General features: G+C 47.2%; 1 protein-coding gene across 12 annotated transcripts in view; it reads left to right on the top strand.

Moving 5' to 3' along the window:
- The first annotated feature begins 421 nt into the window (after positions 1-421).
- Positions 422-19032, top strand: part of LOC144719540 (polyamine-transporting ATPase 13A3-like) — an 83515-nt gene continuing 64904 nt past the window's right edge. For 10 of the 12 annotated variants that reach the window (XR_013585608.1, XR_013585609.1, XM_078595569.1 and 7 more), the window contains exons 1-2: positions 422-679; positions 9725-9791. Coding sequence is in view for 10 of the 12 variants with exons in the window: in XM_078595569.1 (XP_078451695.1) it covers positions 9735-9791 (57 nt within the window). In the remaining 2 variants the exon portion in view is untranslated. Of the gene's footprint in view, positions 680-2976; positions 3038-6610; positions 8165-9724; positions 9792-19032 lie in introns of those variants that run through there. The other 2 variants (XM_078595560.1, XM_078595561.1) reach the window with 2 other exon arrangements.

Below are 19032 nucleotides of genomic sequence, written 5' to 3'. Positions count from 1 at the left end.
GGGAAGGGGGGGGGGTTGGGGGAAGGGGGGTTGAGGGGAGGAGGGTTGAGGGGAGGGGGAGTTAAGGGGAGGGGGGGGGTTGAGGGGAGGGTGCTTGAGAGGAGGGGGATTGAGGGGAGGGGGTGTTGAGGAGAGGGGGGATTGAGGGGAGGGGGCATTGAGGGGAGGGGGGATTGAGGGGAGGGGGGATTGAGGGGACGGGGCATTGAGATAGGGGGGATTGATAGGGGGGTTGAGGGTAGGGGGATTGAGGGGAGGGGGAATTGAGATGGGGAGCGGGGGTTGAGGGGTGGGGGGGTTGAGGGGAGGGGGAATTGAGATGGGGAAATTGAGAGGGGGATTGAGGGGAGGGGGCTTGAGGGAGGGGCATTGAGGGGAGGGGGGGGAGCTACGTCACTTCCACGTCAGTGTGAGAGAGAGCTGAGCTGAGGGAGGGAGTGAGAGTGACAGTACAGTGCTGGTGGAGTGGGAGGGAGAGTGGCTGCCAGAGTCTACCCCCCACGCGGTCCCGGCCTTCTCTCTCTCTCCCTCTGTCTCTCTCTCTCTGTCTATCCGCCTGCTTCTCATAGAACTCGCCGAGGGGAGACGAGGCGACGGGGGAGACGAGGCGAGGCCACGGACGAAGCTTTCTCCGCCGCCGAGAGAGAGACGATGGCGCTCAGCTGACATCGCGACAGCGGTGAGGAGAGACGCGGCGGCGGGGAGACGCAGTGTGTACTGCGGTGTAACACGTGGACTGTCGGTACTCCGTGATACAGTACACGTGATACAGTACACGTGTGTACTGTATTACAGTGCACACGTGATACAGTAGACTGTGTAATGTATTACAGAGTACACACGTGTACTGTGATATAGTACACAGTGTACTGTATTACAGTACGCACGTGTGTACTGTAATACAGTACACACGTGTAAACTGTGCATTGTATGTGTGTACTGCATGGTGTTTGGACTATCTGTGCTGCTCACGCAGTACACGTGTGTACCGTGTGTAGTGTACCGTGTGTGTGTACCGTGTGTACCGTGCGTGTGTACCGTGTGTGTGTGTACTGTGTGTGTGTTTACTGTGTGTAGTGTACTGTGTGTGTACGTTTGTTAGTGTACTGTGTGTGTGTACGTGTGTTAGTGTACTGTGTGTGTGTACGTGTGTTAGTGTACTGTGTGTGTGTACGTGTGTTAGTGTACTGTGTGTGTACGTGTGTTAGTGTACTGTGTGTACGTGTGTTAGTGTACCGTGTGTAGTGCACTGTGTGTGTGTGTACTGTGTGTGTACCGTGTGTGTGTGTACTGTGTGTGTACCGTGTGTGTGTACTGTGTGTGTGTACTGTGTGTGGTGTACGTGTGTGTGTACCGTGTGTAGTGTACCGTGTGTGTGTACTGTAATGTGTGTGTGTACTGTGTAGTGTACTGTGTGTGTGTACTGTGTAGTGTACTGTGTGTGTGTACTGTGTGTAGTGTGCTGTGTGTGTGTACTATGTGTGTGTGTACCGTGTGTAGTGTACCGTGTGTGTGTACTGTGTGTGTGTACTGTGTGTGTGTACTGTGTGTGTGTGTACTGTGTGTGTGTGTACTGTGTGTGTGTGTACGTGTGTTAGTGTACTGTGTGTGTGTACGTGTGTTAGTGTACTGTGTGTGTACGTGTGTTAGTGTACTGTGTGTGTGTGTCCGTGTGTTAGTGTACTGTGTGTGTGTGTCCGTGTGTGTACTGTGTGTGTGTACTGTGGGTGTGTACTGTGTGTGTGTACCGTGTGTACTGTGTAGTGTACTGTGTATGTGTACTGTGTGTGTGTGTGTACCGTGTGTGTGTGTGTACCGTGTGTGTGTACTGTGTGTGTACCGTGTGTACCGTGTGTTGTGTACTGTGTGTGTGTACTGTATGTGTACTGTGTGTGTGTGTGTACCGTGTGTAGTGTACGGTGTGTGTGTACTGTGTGTGTGTACTGTGTGTGTACCATGTGTAGTGTACTGTGTGTGTGTACACACAGCAACATGTAGTGGCGGCGACTGCACCACGGCGCCTGTGCCAGGCTAGGTGCACATTGAGGCCACGTGAAGTGTCGAAGGCTCGCTACTGGCAGGTCATAGGTGCCTTGGGTTGACTGACTGAGACGGCCGGCAGGTGCAACACCTGTGCTCCATATTGTGCCAAATTGCTGTATTTTAACCGCCCGGGCACTCTGCCCGTTGTTGTGAGCGTCGCTCATCTGCCCTCCGCTGTTGGTGGAGGGCGACTGCCTCCAACTGCCCAGTAGCAGCGTCCTTTGCGAGCCTCCTCCGCAGAGGCCGATCTTGGCACCGCTGGTACCATTCAAGTTCACTCAGCTCCACATCCTCGTGTATCACATAAGCCCATTTCTCCTCTAGCCTGTGCCACGCTAGGAGTTGAGCCCCCTCTATCTGGCCACACACAGACTCGCGTGTACAGACACAGAGTTGGCTGTACACCTGAGTGCCTATTATGTAACTGTGGTTGTGACTCATTTATTGTGGCTGCATGAATGAATGGAGACCCGGATTTAGGATTCTTTTTTCGTTAACGAGCCACAGAATGGGCATCAGTAACCTCGATGGCCATAAGCCATTGGCGGGTATTTCAAATTGCTTGAGAATAAGCCTGGTAAAGTGTGGTAAAAAATAACCCCCACTATGACTGACGTGCCATGTGGTGGCAGTCATATCTAGCAGTCGACTGACAACAAGGGCTGTGGATTATTCCTCATCAGCTCATGATTCCGTTTTTCAGTTTCATTTATTAGGTATAGCCCTATGAGCCATGAGGCTCTTGACCCGGGTGCAACCGCAACAAATAAAAAACATGAACAAGGAACATCTTAGAGTGACGACGCACAACAGAAACGTCCAGGAGAAAACAGTAAAATCTTGTTGGGAAGAATGTCGATAATACTAAAAACTACTTTAATTTTTTTTATTTTACCAGCTAAGGCCCACTGAGCTGTACAGCTCTTTTTTCAGATCAATCGACCGCTGGATAAAGCGCTTCCCAAACCTACATCATCGCTGTATAAAATACGAGGTGAGCTCAAAATAACAAGATGCTTGTTTAAGACCAGAATATTTCTACATTTCGGGTGGCTTGTGACTTTGTAAATACTTTAAATAGTTTGGGTGGGTGATGTTGGGTAGTGAGTGACATGAGGTAATGGATTCACTGAATTTTCAATGAATCAGTCATCGGCATTTCAACCTTATGGCGGGACCCCGGGTCCCGAATAAACGGAAGTCAATTCGTAATGAAATCGTAATGAATTAAATTTTTGGCGACTCCGTCCCACCGTGCACATAAACGCCGCGACCCGCCTGGCACGGATCATTCTGTTGTCATGTCGTGTCCACGCGCAGCAGCGAGGACGAATGCGCACAAGAGCTGAACAAGCGAATGCACTCCATGCTCGGGTATGGGCAGGATGATAAGTCTTATCCAAAGCTGCTGCTAAAACTGCCTACACTACTTAAGTCCTTTATTTGTCATAACGTTATGCGTAAGACAGGGAAACTGCTGCCTTATCTTCATTATTATTTGTGACCTACCAATGTCTGCAGCCAGGATCAATCGATGACAATCCTATTACCTGCAGTTATTTAACAGATGAGATGCGTTGCACTCTTAATTCCTCTTGTTTGATAATACTTCTCTTGTCCGTATATATCTGCGCTGATAGTTATTTTTACGGGTAAGCCATCGTCCGCACATACCGCTCGTATCAATGCGGATAAGAGGAGCGGCGACCCACTACTCTGTAGAGTAACATTGGTATAAACGCTTGTTACAATATGAACAGCGCATTGAAAACGCGTACTATTTTATGTGCTGTTTACAAAGTGTGTTCACAAATCCACACTGAGAAATGCGATGATTGACAGAGGGGTGTAAATTATTTTTTCGATAGTGTATTCAAATAGAGGTACTGCAGGTAAGTAGTTTTCAGTTTTAAAGGCATAATCTAGATTTGAAGTTTTAAAGGCATAGTTTAACAAGACAACACTTGCCACCATCCTTCAAACCCATTGGTGAAAAAGAGCAAAGTTTTTGTTTACATTATAATTTAATGTTTATGCGAGACCCGGGGGCTTATGGGACCCCGGGGTCCCGCCATAAGGTTAATTTGAAAAAATACGTGGATTTTATTGTTTTTAAGGACATCCCATTCAGTTTTGCATCGTCTTGAAGGCCACAATGCTTGTTGACTCCCGAGTCTCACGGTGAGTCTTGAATCAGCCTGTATCCGAAATCCCTGTGGCAGGAGCCAGTCTGACAGAGCAACCATCAGAGTGATGCCCATTTCTGTTTGTCGGCCATGACCAAGGTTTTAACTCACAACCTTGTGATTCTGAGACACGTGCTTTAACAGAATCAGAATCTTTTCATTTTCCTGGAGAAATCCGATGAGCTATGAAGCTCTTTGTCACAGATGTCCAGTAGGGGCGGGACAGAAAGTTACACCTGTGCCACCACCAAGTAGGGCTAATGTTTTACACTGGTGGGAGAATGTTTATGTTGTTACTAGGAATGTCTTGTTGAATTTTGAGACGTATTTTGTCAGTGCCATCCTTTGTTTCCATTTTAGCCGATCGATTATTGAATATCTTTGTTCTGTGGATGAAAACTAGAGTGACCGGAGAAAACCCCATGCCTTCCAAGAGAGAACGCTCGCACAGTTCGCTACGCATGGAACTTGTCAGGAACCTACTTGCTATCCTGCCTCGTGCAAGTGCTGCCTTGCCTTCCTGCCGATAGGTGTTTCGTAGTACAGGTGCCATCACAGAGTGATCCGCCGACACCTGTGTATCGCAGCCGGAGTCAACGTGCTGCAGTGTCTCCTTGCAGTGAAGTCACTTTGTGAACTAATGGATGTACGTATTGACGGAACAAGAAATTACCCCGCGGCACTTTGGAATTACACCACCGCCCAATTGCGCGCGAACCGACAGGAGGAAGGAAGGGGGGAAGGCTGAGGTCTGGTGGCATCATCCACGACCTCTTCGCCTCCATTTGACAGGTTGGCCTCGTGATATTTGCAATGACCGCCATTGACTCTCTAAAAAGAGCTCTGCACGTTACTCATTTTGCTCCCACGTAGGATATGGAGGTTGTGCCGTACAGGTAGCTCTCCGACGTGTCTTCAGGATCCACTGTATCGCTGTGTGTTGTTTAGGCACATGGTCTGACGTTCACTCTGCGGTACTGGTTTTATCGAGGTTCAATGTCATTGGCCTGAAATAAGATTTAAGCTGGACCATAGCATCTCTAATTATCATCACGTTCATCTTCTTGGTTCTTTCGATAAAGTCACGTAGAAGGGAAATAATAAAATAATAAAAATAAAACATAATAAAATAATTCTCACGACGTTTCGGCCACAACGCAAGCAGCCGTCCTCAGGTGGAGAACAGGTCTGTCGAGGAGACATTCAGACTCTGTCTCCTCGACAGACCTGTTCTCCACCTGAGGACGGCTGCTTGCCGAAACGTCGTGAGAATTATTTTATTATGTTTTATTTTTATTATTTTATTATTTCCATTCTACGTGACTTTACCGAAAGAACCAAGAAGATGAATCCCTGCAGTCACGAAAGCTTTAAATCGAAAAATATCACGTTGATTATTATAAGACATGGTCACGAGATGCTGTTGCTAAGTCGTGGGGCTGTAATCGCAGGTGGTGTTTGAATGGGCGGTGACGAGACCACGGTGCCATGGCTGTTGTTTGCTAGGGGGTGCAGCACTGTAAGTAGGTCATCGTGTTCGGCCCTCAGTTCACTCCCATTCTCCTAATATGTTTTGTTAAACATTTTTGGAAAAAAAGTGGGCGCAGACAGACTACGCAAGCACAGCATAACGTGTTTATTATTTTACGTAGTCGGTTATGCAAATTGCATCTCGCAACGCTGTACAATTTGTAACACGCGCAACGGAAGCACGAGAAGCCACAGACGAAGATAGAGGCAGCCAGAACCGGTGCTCCCAACGATTGCCCAAGCTCGATGATCTGCAAAGAGGAGGCGATATTTGCCATGTTGTAATCCCAATTTATAATTTGCGAATCTTATTATAAAAGCCCGGCATTCCGTTTGTCCATTTGTCCTTCAACCTTTCAAAAGGCCTGAATGAAAAAGTTATAGAAAGTGGACCCCCCCCCCCCCAGATATGGGGTGTAAAACGTTGCTCCAACAGGTTTCAACAAATTGTCGATCCCTCCCCCCCCAAAAAAGTCACACCCTACACAGTGGCGTAGCTAAGATATTTTGCGCCCGGGGACAAACTATAAAATTGGCGCCCCCCCCGTTTAATCACATACCAAAATGTAATTACATGACATGTAGGCTGTGTGTGGCGGGATATATAAACTTTTAGGTTGAGGTGTAGATTTGTGCAGTAGTTTCAGGCTGCCGCGCCCGCCACAATAAGTTATAATGTAACGTTGTAAGCCTCATTTTGGCGCCCCTTTACCTTGGCGCCCGGGGACATATGTACCCCCCTGCCCCCCCTAGCTACGCCTCTGACCCTACATATAATCGAGTCAGTAATATCTGCACATATTTGGGGGGGGGGGGAAGAAGACGACATCAGTGGGGGCGATGGGCAAGGCGCGAAGCACCGAGAAGCCCTCCATAGGAGCTGGTATGAGGTGGCCATGGGCTGCTGAAATTCTAGTTTTGTCAAATGTGAAGCATGACACCGGCACACAATGGCCTTTCGTGAAAGACGTCAAGGGAGCTATAACGTCCACTGCGAAGCAGACCGCACGTAGTATTTTATGGTTTATTACACACCGCAGTAATAACCAGGGCTGCCTCTCGGTTTAGAATCTCGAACCCATGCAACAATCGGCGAACGATCAACCGCTTGGGCCGCCTCACCGCCTCAACAAGGTCTCCCGCACTTAATGTGAGCTCTTTACATTGAGCGTGATGTTTTTTTTACCAATTGTCAGGCCCAGGCAGTGCATAGCAACCTAATTTGCATTTGAATGGAGGAGACTGGCGAACGTGGAAAGGTGGACTGTGCTGGGCAAAACCCCACTTACAGCCACCTACTATAAATTATGGAGGCGGCAGTGGTGGCGCAGTGGTCAAGGCGCTGCACTGCGAAACCTTCAACCTGAGTTTGATTCCTGGCCACGGCTAATATAAGTTTGGCGAGTTATGTCAAAACTGGTACTTCTCCCTGCCCTTCCTCTTCACCAACCTGCGCCGGCCGGCGTGGTGAAGTATGATCAAACACGAACGAACAACCCCCATGGCTGGTATGGCGGAGGGAGGCATTCATGCAGCGGTGGATTGTGGTAGATGTTTTTTTTATGTTAAATTCCTTTTGGACGAAGAGGCAGGGTGATGCAGTCGTAAAGCTTGTGCCTCACAGCAAGAAAGGCCCGGGTTCGATTCCAGATTCGGGAGCCTTTCTGTGTGGAGTTTGTATGCCCCCCGCCCCCCCCCCCCCCGCACTGTTCTACATCCGTTCCCTCCCAGGTTCTCTGGTTTCCTCCCGTAGTTACTAAAAAACCCCCCCCATGCAACTTAACTGGTAATGCACAACAAATTTCCCGAAACTGAAAAACGACCCGCAAAGTACTCGGTTGGGATTACACGTAGCAGCAGCAGCAGCAGCATCGCACCTTGTTGCAGGAAACTGGGCAGCACCTTGCCGAAAAAAAGAGTCTTGTCACTGAGTGGGTCTTTCGTAGGGTAAACAAGCCTATTATAATAACATTAATAGGAAATAATTTTGTCCTGAAACCGAGAGAACTTCCTTGTGGAACTCGCAGCGAGCGGCACGACTTCACGCTGCTTTCTGTGGAACGGCTCTGGAGGGTGACGGCCACAACAGCGGTCATGCCAGAGCCGTTTCTCTCATCCCACACGGGCATACATGTGCAGCGCCGTTGGGTCCTCCACCCCAGGAGAGGAGCCGCGCCGAGCCCCCTCTCGACTCTTCCACGAAGAACCTGCATTGCGACAATTCGACCAATTGACCTTTTTAAGGAGAGCTCTTTGCGTATTTTTTGAGGAAGTCGTGGGAACAACCGGCAGCGTGTGCAGGACTTGTGGAACGCACGTGTGCGCGTACAGCCCCGTCTGTCAATCCACTTCTGGACAGAGGCCTGCCCAAGCCATCGCTGTCAATCGGCCGTGGTCAGGGTTCGGTAAGCAAAGTAAAAAGAAGAGACATTTTTGTTAATCCGGTTAAAAAAAGTTATTTCAAGATCCGCAATGCACTCTTTGGTTCTTTCGGTCAAGTCGCGTAGAAAGAAAAGAAATTAAATAATAATAGAATACGACGTTTCGATTGCAACACAAGCAACCATCATCAGGTAAGAATGAATGAGAAAAAAACATAGTAAACTTAGAAATATAATGCAATACAACACAGAGAGTTGGCTAACACAACAGTCAACACCCTACCTGGTCGATTACATTCTCCCAAAGATTGCTAAATTAGATGTTAAGTGTGAGTTGTGAGGAAATCCTCCCCGTAGAGGTGGTTCAAACTAGAATCGAAGCTTTCGTGACTGCAGGAATTACTCTTTGGTTCTTTCTGTAAAGTCACGTAGAAAGAAAATAAATAAAATTACCCGCAATGCATTTGAATACGAATTCTAAAGGGTACTTTAGAACTGCTTTTTGTGTTGACTTTGTTGTCCTTCCCCCACACCTCCGATTAAGACGGTTGGCTTCGTACGGTATGAAATTAGTTCAACATACATACATACTTAATCAATAATGTGACGAAGCAGACTTTAAAAAGTCACGTGGCTCCGGAGCCGCAGGTTGCCGACTCCTGGCCATGGTCAATTCACTGCTTCATCACGGCCTCTCCAAGCCCCGTGAGGTCGTGAGAATTACTTGACCGTACCTTGCCACGCCGGTCAGAGGTAGGTTTGGCGATGCATGCAGGCAGTGTAGAATTTCAGAACAGCGATGGATATTTCTGCAACTTGCCTCTGCACCCCACAATGTAGGCGCCGCCGCAGCTTTTGTTTTATGAGTGGTGGTTGCTCCCACCCAAGCACAATCCTGGCCAAAAATCCTGCTTAGCATCTGAGATATGATGGTGTTGGGTGCATTCCCAGCGATTTGGTCATGGGTAATATTTTACTTTCGACGGTTGAAAACATGTGTTTTCCAAACATGGTTCATCGCACGGCAATAATAGGTGGCATAGCAGCCGTCATCGTTTGTTCTCAAAGCTCATCTATAGAATGAGGTGAAGACACGGGCTGAGACCATCAACGCGCTACACTTGAGAATCCGGTTTAATCATGGGCGCCAGGCCCACTATGAGCCTCCAGAGAAACAGATCAACGCCGACACTTCTGACTTGAACACCGGACCTTGTTGTGGTTGGCTCAGCGTCTCTGTCACAGCCATTATGAGCCCTCTGTGAGATGAGAAACACCTATCCCCGGGATTTTAACCTGTGACGCTTGTTGATTGCCCCGACTGGCCACAGTGAACCGACGGAGGGAGAGGTCATTGACTCTCGGGCTGGATATCAAGGACTTCATTTACATTGGATTAGTGCCTGGACTGACACAGGCTTTACAAACCCCCGCGAACTTCCTTTTGCTCCGCGTCTGCGGCGTTTGCGTTTGAACGCGCGCGTGTGTTTCGTTCACGAGTTTCTGCGTCCTAACGCCCGTCCGCCCGCGCGTGTTTTTTGTCTGCGTGTTTCCCCTCCCACCACCACCACACCTCACCTGCAGCTGAACGAAGATGGGAAGTTCGGAAAAGGACGAGACGGTGGTGAACGAGGGGAAGGAGGATGAGATGGTACGTGAGGACTCCCGCTCCTCCCCCCTCTTTCTATCTCTCTGTCCGCCGCACGGTGCGGAATAGCCTTGCGGTGATTCTCCGCCTTCCCTGGCAATTCCAGGGATCGGTCACGATTCGAGTCATCAAGCGATGGTCGCTCGTCTCGCGGTTCTGTTTGTTGACGAGGGTTCTCTCTGTCGGTTTCCGCCGCGTGGCTCGGAGCAACTGCCCACCGATTCACCCCCAGCCTTCCTTGCCATTTGATAACCCGTCACGATTCGGGGCCGAGATTCCATTGATGAACCAATTGCTCGTCGTTTGCTTAGAATTCGCATACCGCACACACGATTCTGTGCACGTATCGCGGATGTGGGGAAGCCTAAAATGATTTCCTGCTCAAGATTAGCGGTGAGGATGGCATTCATCTCCCCCCTTCACAGGCCTGAGCCAGCGGTGGAGATTCTACATTCGTATGGTGGGGGCAATTTGACCCACAGGACAAATCGCCGTTGACTTCCCTAAAAATTAGTACTCATTTTGTTAACGGCGGAGGGGCGATCGGCTGAGTCAACCTGCAACCATTTGCATGCGCAAACTTCCGATTGCGAGCAGCTGGCTAGAGTTGGGCCAAGTAACGATGTGTGGATCCAGCGATTAAAATCGATCTTCATGTTCACGATACACGCGAATCGAATCGTGCGATGCATGCATCGATTATTTTGATGTTGTGTAAGTTGCATTTACTTACTCGCTTCACATCGCCCCCTGCAGCCAATGGAAATGCTGAATTCAACCCAACGGGGGTGATGTAACGCTTTCCGTATGCGTTTGCCCTTGGACGTATTTAATTAGCAGCCAGCAACGGCGAGCTGTCAGCAAAGCGCACGTTTGCCTCTGTGCAAACCGCACCACTGGCTGTAGTTTGCGTGTCTTTCAAGTTTTCAGCAACCCTTTGATGTAGTCCAAACGCAGAGGGTTGACGTGCGATGGTCAAGAATATTGACTGCGGCCTAGGAATGGAACGCGTCCCGAGAGGTCTGTCACCGGGGAGATGGAGCGATGAAATCTGCTCTTGCGCAGGTGTTGGGTGGAATGTTGCATCGCAGGAGAATGAGAGATGGCAGTGGCTTGGGGAGGACTTCATCCAGCAGTGGATTGACCATGACTCATGATGATGATGATGAATGACGTAAGCGTTGGAGCCAGATTAGATGATGACATCGCGTTGCACCTGACGTGGCATCACATGTGATGATATCATCAGACACATGCGCATGGCGTGTGACGTCATCGCCATGGGAAAAAGGCCAAACTTTGTTGAATTTATTGTCGAACTTTAGTCAAGCCTGTGATAAACGCTTCCCGGTTTTCAATCGGGGTATGTCCCCAATAGCGACGAAACATTAAACTTAAAGTTCCGATCATATTGAATTGTCTTTACAAGAGTTAAGTCCCCTTCCCTTAGTTGTAAATCATTAAAAAACTCTCCACAAATCCGAGTGTAAAATAATCCTACCCTACACACACCAGGGGTGCGGCGGTTATCGTGCTGCGTGATAACAAAAACTAACCCGAATTCGATTACCGACCACGGCTAATATCAGTGACAAGTAATGTCAAAATGGCTCTTTCCTCTCCCCAATGACCCGCAAGGTGTGGGCGAGGTCATACTTTCCGCCGCAGACGCCGAGGCGTGCTGCTGACGTCGCTTGAACACACGTGGGGATGATGCGGTGATGCCATGTGTCCTCACGCCATACTCGCTTGGCGTCATTAGCCCGGCCGCTGGCTCTGCTTGGTCCTGGGACAAAATTCAGATGTCTTGTGAGGCCAGGTTTACGCGGTTTAGTTCAAGAAGGGAAATAGCCAGCGGAAAACCACCCGTACCGTAATATGGCACAATGCTGGCTGTGCGCGGACAGGGATTGTGATTATGGCTGGGTTGGCCTGAAAGAACAGATGGCTTTGTCAGGACACTGAACCAGCAACTCTCTCACCTAGGGTAAAGTCCTGGTCTGTATGTCTCTCAGGGAGGTTGATACCCATATCAGTGATTTGAGCCAGAACCTTTTGAAGTTCTGCGATCAATCTCTGGGGCTGGGTGTGCCTGAAGGAAGAGATTTCCTTTGTGGGTTGATGAACCAGCAACGTTGATCTGCTAGGTTGAGATTGCAAAGCTGGGTGTTGTTATTCATTTCCCTCTGGCTCAGGGCCATTGCTTTGAACTCTGCACCAGCTGTTTTGATTACCGTCGATCATGAGGGGCCGTATGCATGTGTGAGCATTATGTGTTTACCTGGGAGTGTTCCTCGTGAAATGAGTGTACAGTCAGCTGAGGGTCAAAGTATGGGGAGATATCTGTGTGCTGGTTAGGAGGGGGTGATGGAGAAGTGAGGGCAGAGTTTGACCACAGTGGACCGGTGAGACGAACGCTGAGACAGCGTGGTTCTCATTTCTTCTGCATGCTTGCAACGCTACTGACGGCTGTGTTTCTATTCGGCTCGCTACGATATGGCGACTGGGGGCGATGACTTGGCCCGGCAAGAGCGCGTTTGCCACTTGTTGCAGGGGTTCGCGGTTCAAATTCGGCAAACCGCCCTGATCATTGCTGTGGAGTGTATTGACCAAAAAATACTACTACGCGTCATCTGTTTCGTAGTTGACGTAACAGATCCCTAGACATCATTTCGAAACGAGGTGTCAATTGTGTTGCCTGCGTCATATTCAAATGTTGCCACATTCGATAACATTACACTGCAAATTACTCACTGGTATTTCTACATAGCACTTCATCAACCCCTACTGGCAGAATAATGTCTGCCTGCAGGCCAAGTGTTAAGTCACCTTGTGTGCAACTGGGGGGTGTTCTTTAAAATGTTTGAGATGAGATATGATGCAAGTCGTTCATCGCGTGTAGAGCCCCGATGTAAACTAATATATTTTTTTATTCTACGATACTAGGCTCACAACAAACGTAGCATCCTATTTTGCAAAATATCTATTTCGTGATTCGTTTGCTCACGTTATGGGTAGCTGATATCACGATAACTGCCATATCGTGGAAATCAACGTGGTATCGTTGACGTGTTGTGTTTATATGAAGCGGGCACGCTGTGATTCACTCTCCCCGGTGATTCAATGCATTTGTCACAGTTCAACTCAAGGATCGATACTCTTCTGCGAATCGATGCTCTTCTCGTGTTTATTGTTTCCGTCGCGCTCTGTCTTGCTTGTATTTTCCTTCGCGCTTGGGTCATTCCATGCCAAATTCAACCAGAGCTGTTGCCTAACCATCTCAAATTTTGCCAGAAAAAAAATCACCTGGGGAGTTTTGGGCTCGCTGAGTTGAGAAATGCTCGTCATTTTTTTATATTTCATCCGAGCTATGACCTGACAAGGGTCAACCTAAAATAAAAATATGACCTTGACTAGAAAACTCACCCTGGGCTCAATGTAGATGCCAAAAAAACGAAATGCCTAATTTCTGAGTTGGCGTGGAATAACCCTGCTGTCAATTGTAGGTTTAATTGCTTGACTAATTCGGATAACACAGAAATACTGTAGCTGCAAATAAAAGTCCCACCTCTGTTCACATGTGTGCCGCTGGACGGGAGGTGATTGCTTGATGATGTCATCGGCATCATCAGCCATGTTACTCTGGGCGTGGCTTGTGTGGGGTTTCCTGCCTTCGGGAAGCAGGATGTGGATGGGCGGCTGCCATTTTTTAAGGGGCCGAAGTAAACAATCAGAAATAAGTAATATTAAAAAAAAAAAATTTAAAACACGCTTTAATGAAATGTACCGTACTAGTAATGGCAGAACTCCACGACTCCAGGAAGTGGCCCCGAGGCTTGCCACAACGTAGGGGACCCGTGGTGATTTACAGCCAACGTCAGTTGAGCGTGGACAATTAGAGCCGTAAAAAAGATTGTTTTAAAATATATTTTTAGAATTTTTAATGATAGAATATCATATTGTCATCAGTATGACATACCTATACCAAGTTTGCAGTCGATACGACATTGGGAAGACGGTTGAAATTGAGTTACAAGATTTGAGGATACGACAACAGACGGAGTGAGTTAAGTAAAAGCGTGTGATAAAATACTAGTCGATTATACATTTTTGTTGATTAATCAACTTGCTTGACTAAACTCTTTGTTTTTGTTCTGTAAAGTCGCGTAATTTTGCTGGAGCAGTCAACACCTGATGACGGTTGCTTGTGTTGCTTCCGAAACGTCGTGATTTCATTTTATTTGTTTTCATTTTAATTTATTTTATATATTTTTTTCACCTACGTGACTTTACCGAAAAAAACAAAGAGTATGGATCCTTGCAGTCACGAAATCTTCAATTCTAGAATTGATTGACTAATTTTCCAAACTCTACTTTTCTTAATTCTAGATTTGTCTGTCTGAACTTGTTTCAATAATTATACTAACCTAATGGGCCATTAACCATTCCACAATCTTAGTCTCGTTTTTAGCAACTAATTTGTATTCTTTCGTCATTTATTGTCTCATAAAATGTGTGTACATCATGAATCATCAATGCTTATATGCATAAATAATGTTTATCAGGGAATTGCGTCAGACCTAATATACAGTCGATCGTAATCATCATCCACGGTCTACCTACTGCTGGAGCAAAGCCCCCCCCCCTCCACCCCAAGCTGTCGCCATCTCTCATGGTCACGCGATGCAACTGACACATGTGGCTTCTCCGCATGAGCTGATTTAATCGCTCCATCTCTCGTGGTCATCGTCCTGTCGGGCGCGTTACCTCCTTTGGCCGCCACTCCGTTGTTAGTCTCGACCACCGGCTGTCAACCCTTCTCGTGACGTGTCCTGCCCCAGGTCCACTTATGCTTCCTATCAGACGTACAGGCGGTCCTTTTTGTCCGTTCGTGTTCATCCTACCCCCCCCCAACCTCTCCACTTGCACGCGGCCATATAGGCACACGGACACACGAATACACAAACAAGCACACGTGGACGTATTGTAATGAATACACAGAGAGGTGGATACACCAACACAACAGGTACATGAACATAAGGAAACACTGACACACTGAGGGACATGGATACACGGATACACGAACACATGGGGACCAGGAGTGGACAGTAGGCAGCAGATGGTGTTGGCTTTGTAGTGGCGACAAGTTGAATTTCTGGATGGGTGTTTACTCATACTATCATTCCTCTGGGGCAGAGAAATAAGTCCAGGTGGTCCATGCTTTTACGACGCCGCCACAATGCGTTCCTGGAAACCCCGTCGTAAATCCTGACCCTATTTTTTCCTAAACTCTCAAAACAGTAGAAACACCACTTGTGATTTAAACTTTTATCGGCCATATTTAACAGGGTTTAGGAGGTAAAAATCCACAAAACCACATGAGGATAACAAAAGCTCCACGCAAAGTGACAAGACCGACTGTTGAAATGCGTTCAGAGTCGTGTCGGAAAAGATGCCTCGTAAATTAAGTTTCTGCGTTGTGAATCGATCCACGGTCGAATAATATCAACGTCGTAAACCAGAGACCACCTGTATTTTATTGAAAAACAAAAACCATGGGAAAGTACGGCGTACGGTCAGACGTGGCCACGTACCGCTCACGCTTCTGAACAGAGCGCGAGTGGTAGAGTTTACTGCTGTGCCCAGAAACCGCGATAAAGTTGTCCTGCAACCAAGAGCATTTATGGTAGAATAGTAGATAAGAATTTCTCACGAATTCACCCTGAGGTTCTTAGAGGCTAGGGGCGTGGGGGCTCTGAAAGCCAAGCAAAACAGCTCCCCACACGCGTCTTTGCACACTTCTCAGTTTTGTGTTTCGTTTGCTTTGTCACGTTCATGAATTTGACACATTCTTGTAAAAGTTTAAAGGCTGCACAGACTAATTCGCATATCTTTTGCAGGCACAATGCTGTGTGGTGCTTTACCTTATCGAGTTAAGCTTCCAATAAGTGCTCGAACCTGCCCTAATCCACCTCTTCATTTCATCAACTTTATGTATACTCTTAGTTTTTTCGGTAAAGTCACGTAGGTAAAAAATGAAATGAAAATTAATGAAAATGAAATAATAATAAAATAAAAATCACGACGTTTCGGAGGCAACTTGATACAGCAAATCTAGCTGTGACGGTCCCACCTGATGACGGAGACTTGTGTTGCCTCCGAAACTTCGTGATTTTTATTATTTTATTTTTTTTAATTTTAATTTCATTTTTTACCTACGTGACTTTACCGAAAAAACTAAGAGTATGAATCCTTGCAGTCACGAAAGCTTCAAATCTAGAACTTTATGTATAATTACATAATTGTTGCTGGTGATGTTACTATTTTTATTCTCTCTGGCCTGGTGGCTCGGCAGTGGAGGGCAATCGTCAGGTTGAGTTAACTCAGCCCTTCAACCTTCTCGTGTCGATCAAACGAGTACCACTCTGTGGGGAAGCCAACAATGGTTGTCCTATGGATAGACTCGCCCCCGCCATTGAAATGTGGAATTTCCACTACTGGCTCATGGCTGTCAACAGGAGGTGTGCACCAGTGCCTCAAGGCTCATCTGAGCTGAAATTACTTTGAATCTTGACTTGTAACCACTGTAGCAATTAGTAGACTCCACTGTAGAAATTAGTAGAAATTTGATAGGTACAAGTGAATCGTCTTATATCATTTGCAATCGCCATGTTGTCCTACAACGGTAGCATAATGAATAACACGATATTCATGTTGTTGTAACAATTTAAACCTCTATACAACCTCTCTGATGTGTTTTCGGCTTGTACCGCCTGTTGTTGGTCACGGTGTGTGACGTTTCGCACCATGCGCTGGGAGCTTCGGCCATCATGCCGAGTAACACATTAGCGGTGCAACCCGTAGCGTACGGCCGCAGAGTGATACAGCACACAGCCGCCAAAACGGATGCAGTACAACCTGATGATGTATCAGTTTTACGATGCGGTATATACAGGGCCCATAAGTTATCTAAACTAAACTAAACATTTTATGAGAATTGGTTTTTTACCCTTCTATCTGGCAACAAAACTGACACCTTTTTTTACAAGGAGTCATGTTTGCATAGACCACAATACCTGCAGTCATAATGCAAAAAAAAACATAACTCTGATAATGTATGCACTGTCCTTGAAGTTGATTGGTCCACACCCGAGACAGCTTTCCTTAGAGCCTAGTCTCACATGGTGTTGGACCAGATGACGCATTATGACCGCAGGTATTGTGGTCAATGCAAACATGACTCCTTGTAAAAAAGGTGTCAGTTTTGTTGCCAGATAAAAGGGTAAAAAAACAATTATCATATTTTTTCTTCTGGCAAATGAGGTTCCAATGGTGTAAACATTTTATTTTACCAGCTAAAGCCCACTGAGCTATGTAGCTTTTTTTCATATGCTACCTGGCCAGAATTGATAGCTCAACGAAGTGGCTTCTCATGATGTGGGAATTTATTGCGGCCAAATACTCGAAATGCATGTTTCTAAATATAGAGGGAAAACCCAGAGGACCCGGAGAAATATCCACGGGGAGAGACATGCAAAGTCCAAACATACAGGCGTCATGGTCGTGATTGAACCCGCGACCTCCTGCTGCGTAGCAGGTGAGGTAGTGAACGTCACGCCACCGCGGCCCCCTCAACACTGGCAACTAAAGCAGGACTCTTAAAGCGCAGCTCGTGATGTTCGATTGCGCCTTCAACAAACATGTTATCGCGAGCACTTGCCCGGCGTTTCAGAGATCGACGTTCAAATATAAGCGCGTGGATTACCGTACCCAAGGGTTTAGGGGGGGGGGGAAAACAAAGGAGGGAACCGAGCTGGTGGTCGAAGTGACCTTGCCACGCGGCCGCAGTGATGCACCGCGCGCCGCCGCCGCAGCGCGACAACGCAGGCCGATTTAACAATTGACGCCCCGTATCGTCACAGTTGTTCGTCTGGTCATCGGTTATTGATTACTAACTAAACATGTGTTGATTCACTCTGGGCGATCGGATGAATTCTCACAATTTGCCACTAATGTTAGATATAAAAAAAATCGACTCGTCGCCCGCTGCTTTGTTTGCTCCCTTTGCCTAGAAAAACATTGGCGTCTGATTTGCATGCCAAGGTAAAGGTGCAGCCTTGCAATTGCTTGTTAACACCACTGTTGGGTCAAAAGGCCTTCTGCTAGAGGGAGTTCTAGAGAGCCCCACTCGAGAGAAGATATTTTGGAGGTGTCAAATACCCACACTTTACCCCACCGTATGTGACCTGCCGATCAATTTCAATGTAGTGTACCCATTTATGCTCCATGTGATTTGAATGCGATTTGCATGCATTGCAAATAATATAATCGGTGCCATTTATATGGCACTTAAGTGCCTTAGTAATTGAAACGGATACCCACAGCCCTTGGACTTAAACACAGGGTCTCACTTATACTGGCCTCATTGCCTTGGCATGGCTATTATAAATGCCCTGAGATAGAGAGATAGACGCTGTGGTGGCGAGATGTTAACTATCTCACCTGCTATACAGGAGGTTGTAGGTTCGACCCCAACCCTGACACCTGTATATTTGGAGTTTGCGTGTCTCTCTCCTCGTGGTCGCGTACATTTTTCTTCGGGTTTTCCCCCTTCACATTTAGAATCAATACGCATTTCGAGTATTTGGCTACTATAAATGTGCACGTGATAAGCCACTTTGTTGAGATTTCATTTGTGACCAGGTCGTTTCTGAAAAAGAGCTATACAGCTCGGTGGGACTTAACTGGTCAAGTTAAAAAAAAATAGTTTTAGTTACATCTTGGACCCAGCAGTGTGGTGATGCTGGTTAAGTGATGGGCCATAATGAGTCCTTTTAAGAGACCGAGAGACACCCAGTGATTGGGCTTAGACCCTGAACAATTGCTATTATGCCATGACCACCATGAACCCCAATGGGTCCACCAACCAGCTTGCTTGTCATTATTGTACAACGATGCTCATGTTTCGATTTAAAGCTTTCATGACTGCAGGGATTCATCTTCTTGGTTCTTTCGGTAAAGTCACGTAGAAGGAAAATAATAAAATAATACAAATAAAACATAATAAAATAATTCTCACAACGTTTCGGCCACAACGCAAGCACCCGTATTCAGGTGGAGAACAGGTCTGTCGAGAAGGCAGACTCTGCCTTCAGGTGGAGAACAGGTCTGTCGAGAAGGCAGACTCTGCCTTCTCGACAGACCTGTTCTCCACCTGAAGACGGCTGCTTGCGTTGTGGCCGAA

The sequence above is a fragment of the Lampetra planeri genome, chromosome 6 (genome assembly GCF_965212315.1).
Source record: "Lampetra planeri chromosome 6, kcLamPlan1.2.h2, whole genome shotgun sequence".
NCBI lineage: Eukaryota > Metazoa > Chordata > Hyperoartia > Petromyzontiformes > Petromyzontidae > Lampetra > Lampetra planeri.
Note: the sequence above shows the minus strand (reverse complement) of the source record. Positions and strands in the feature narration are given on the sequence as shown.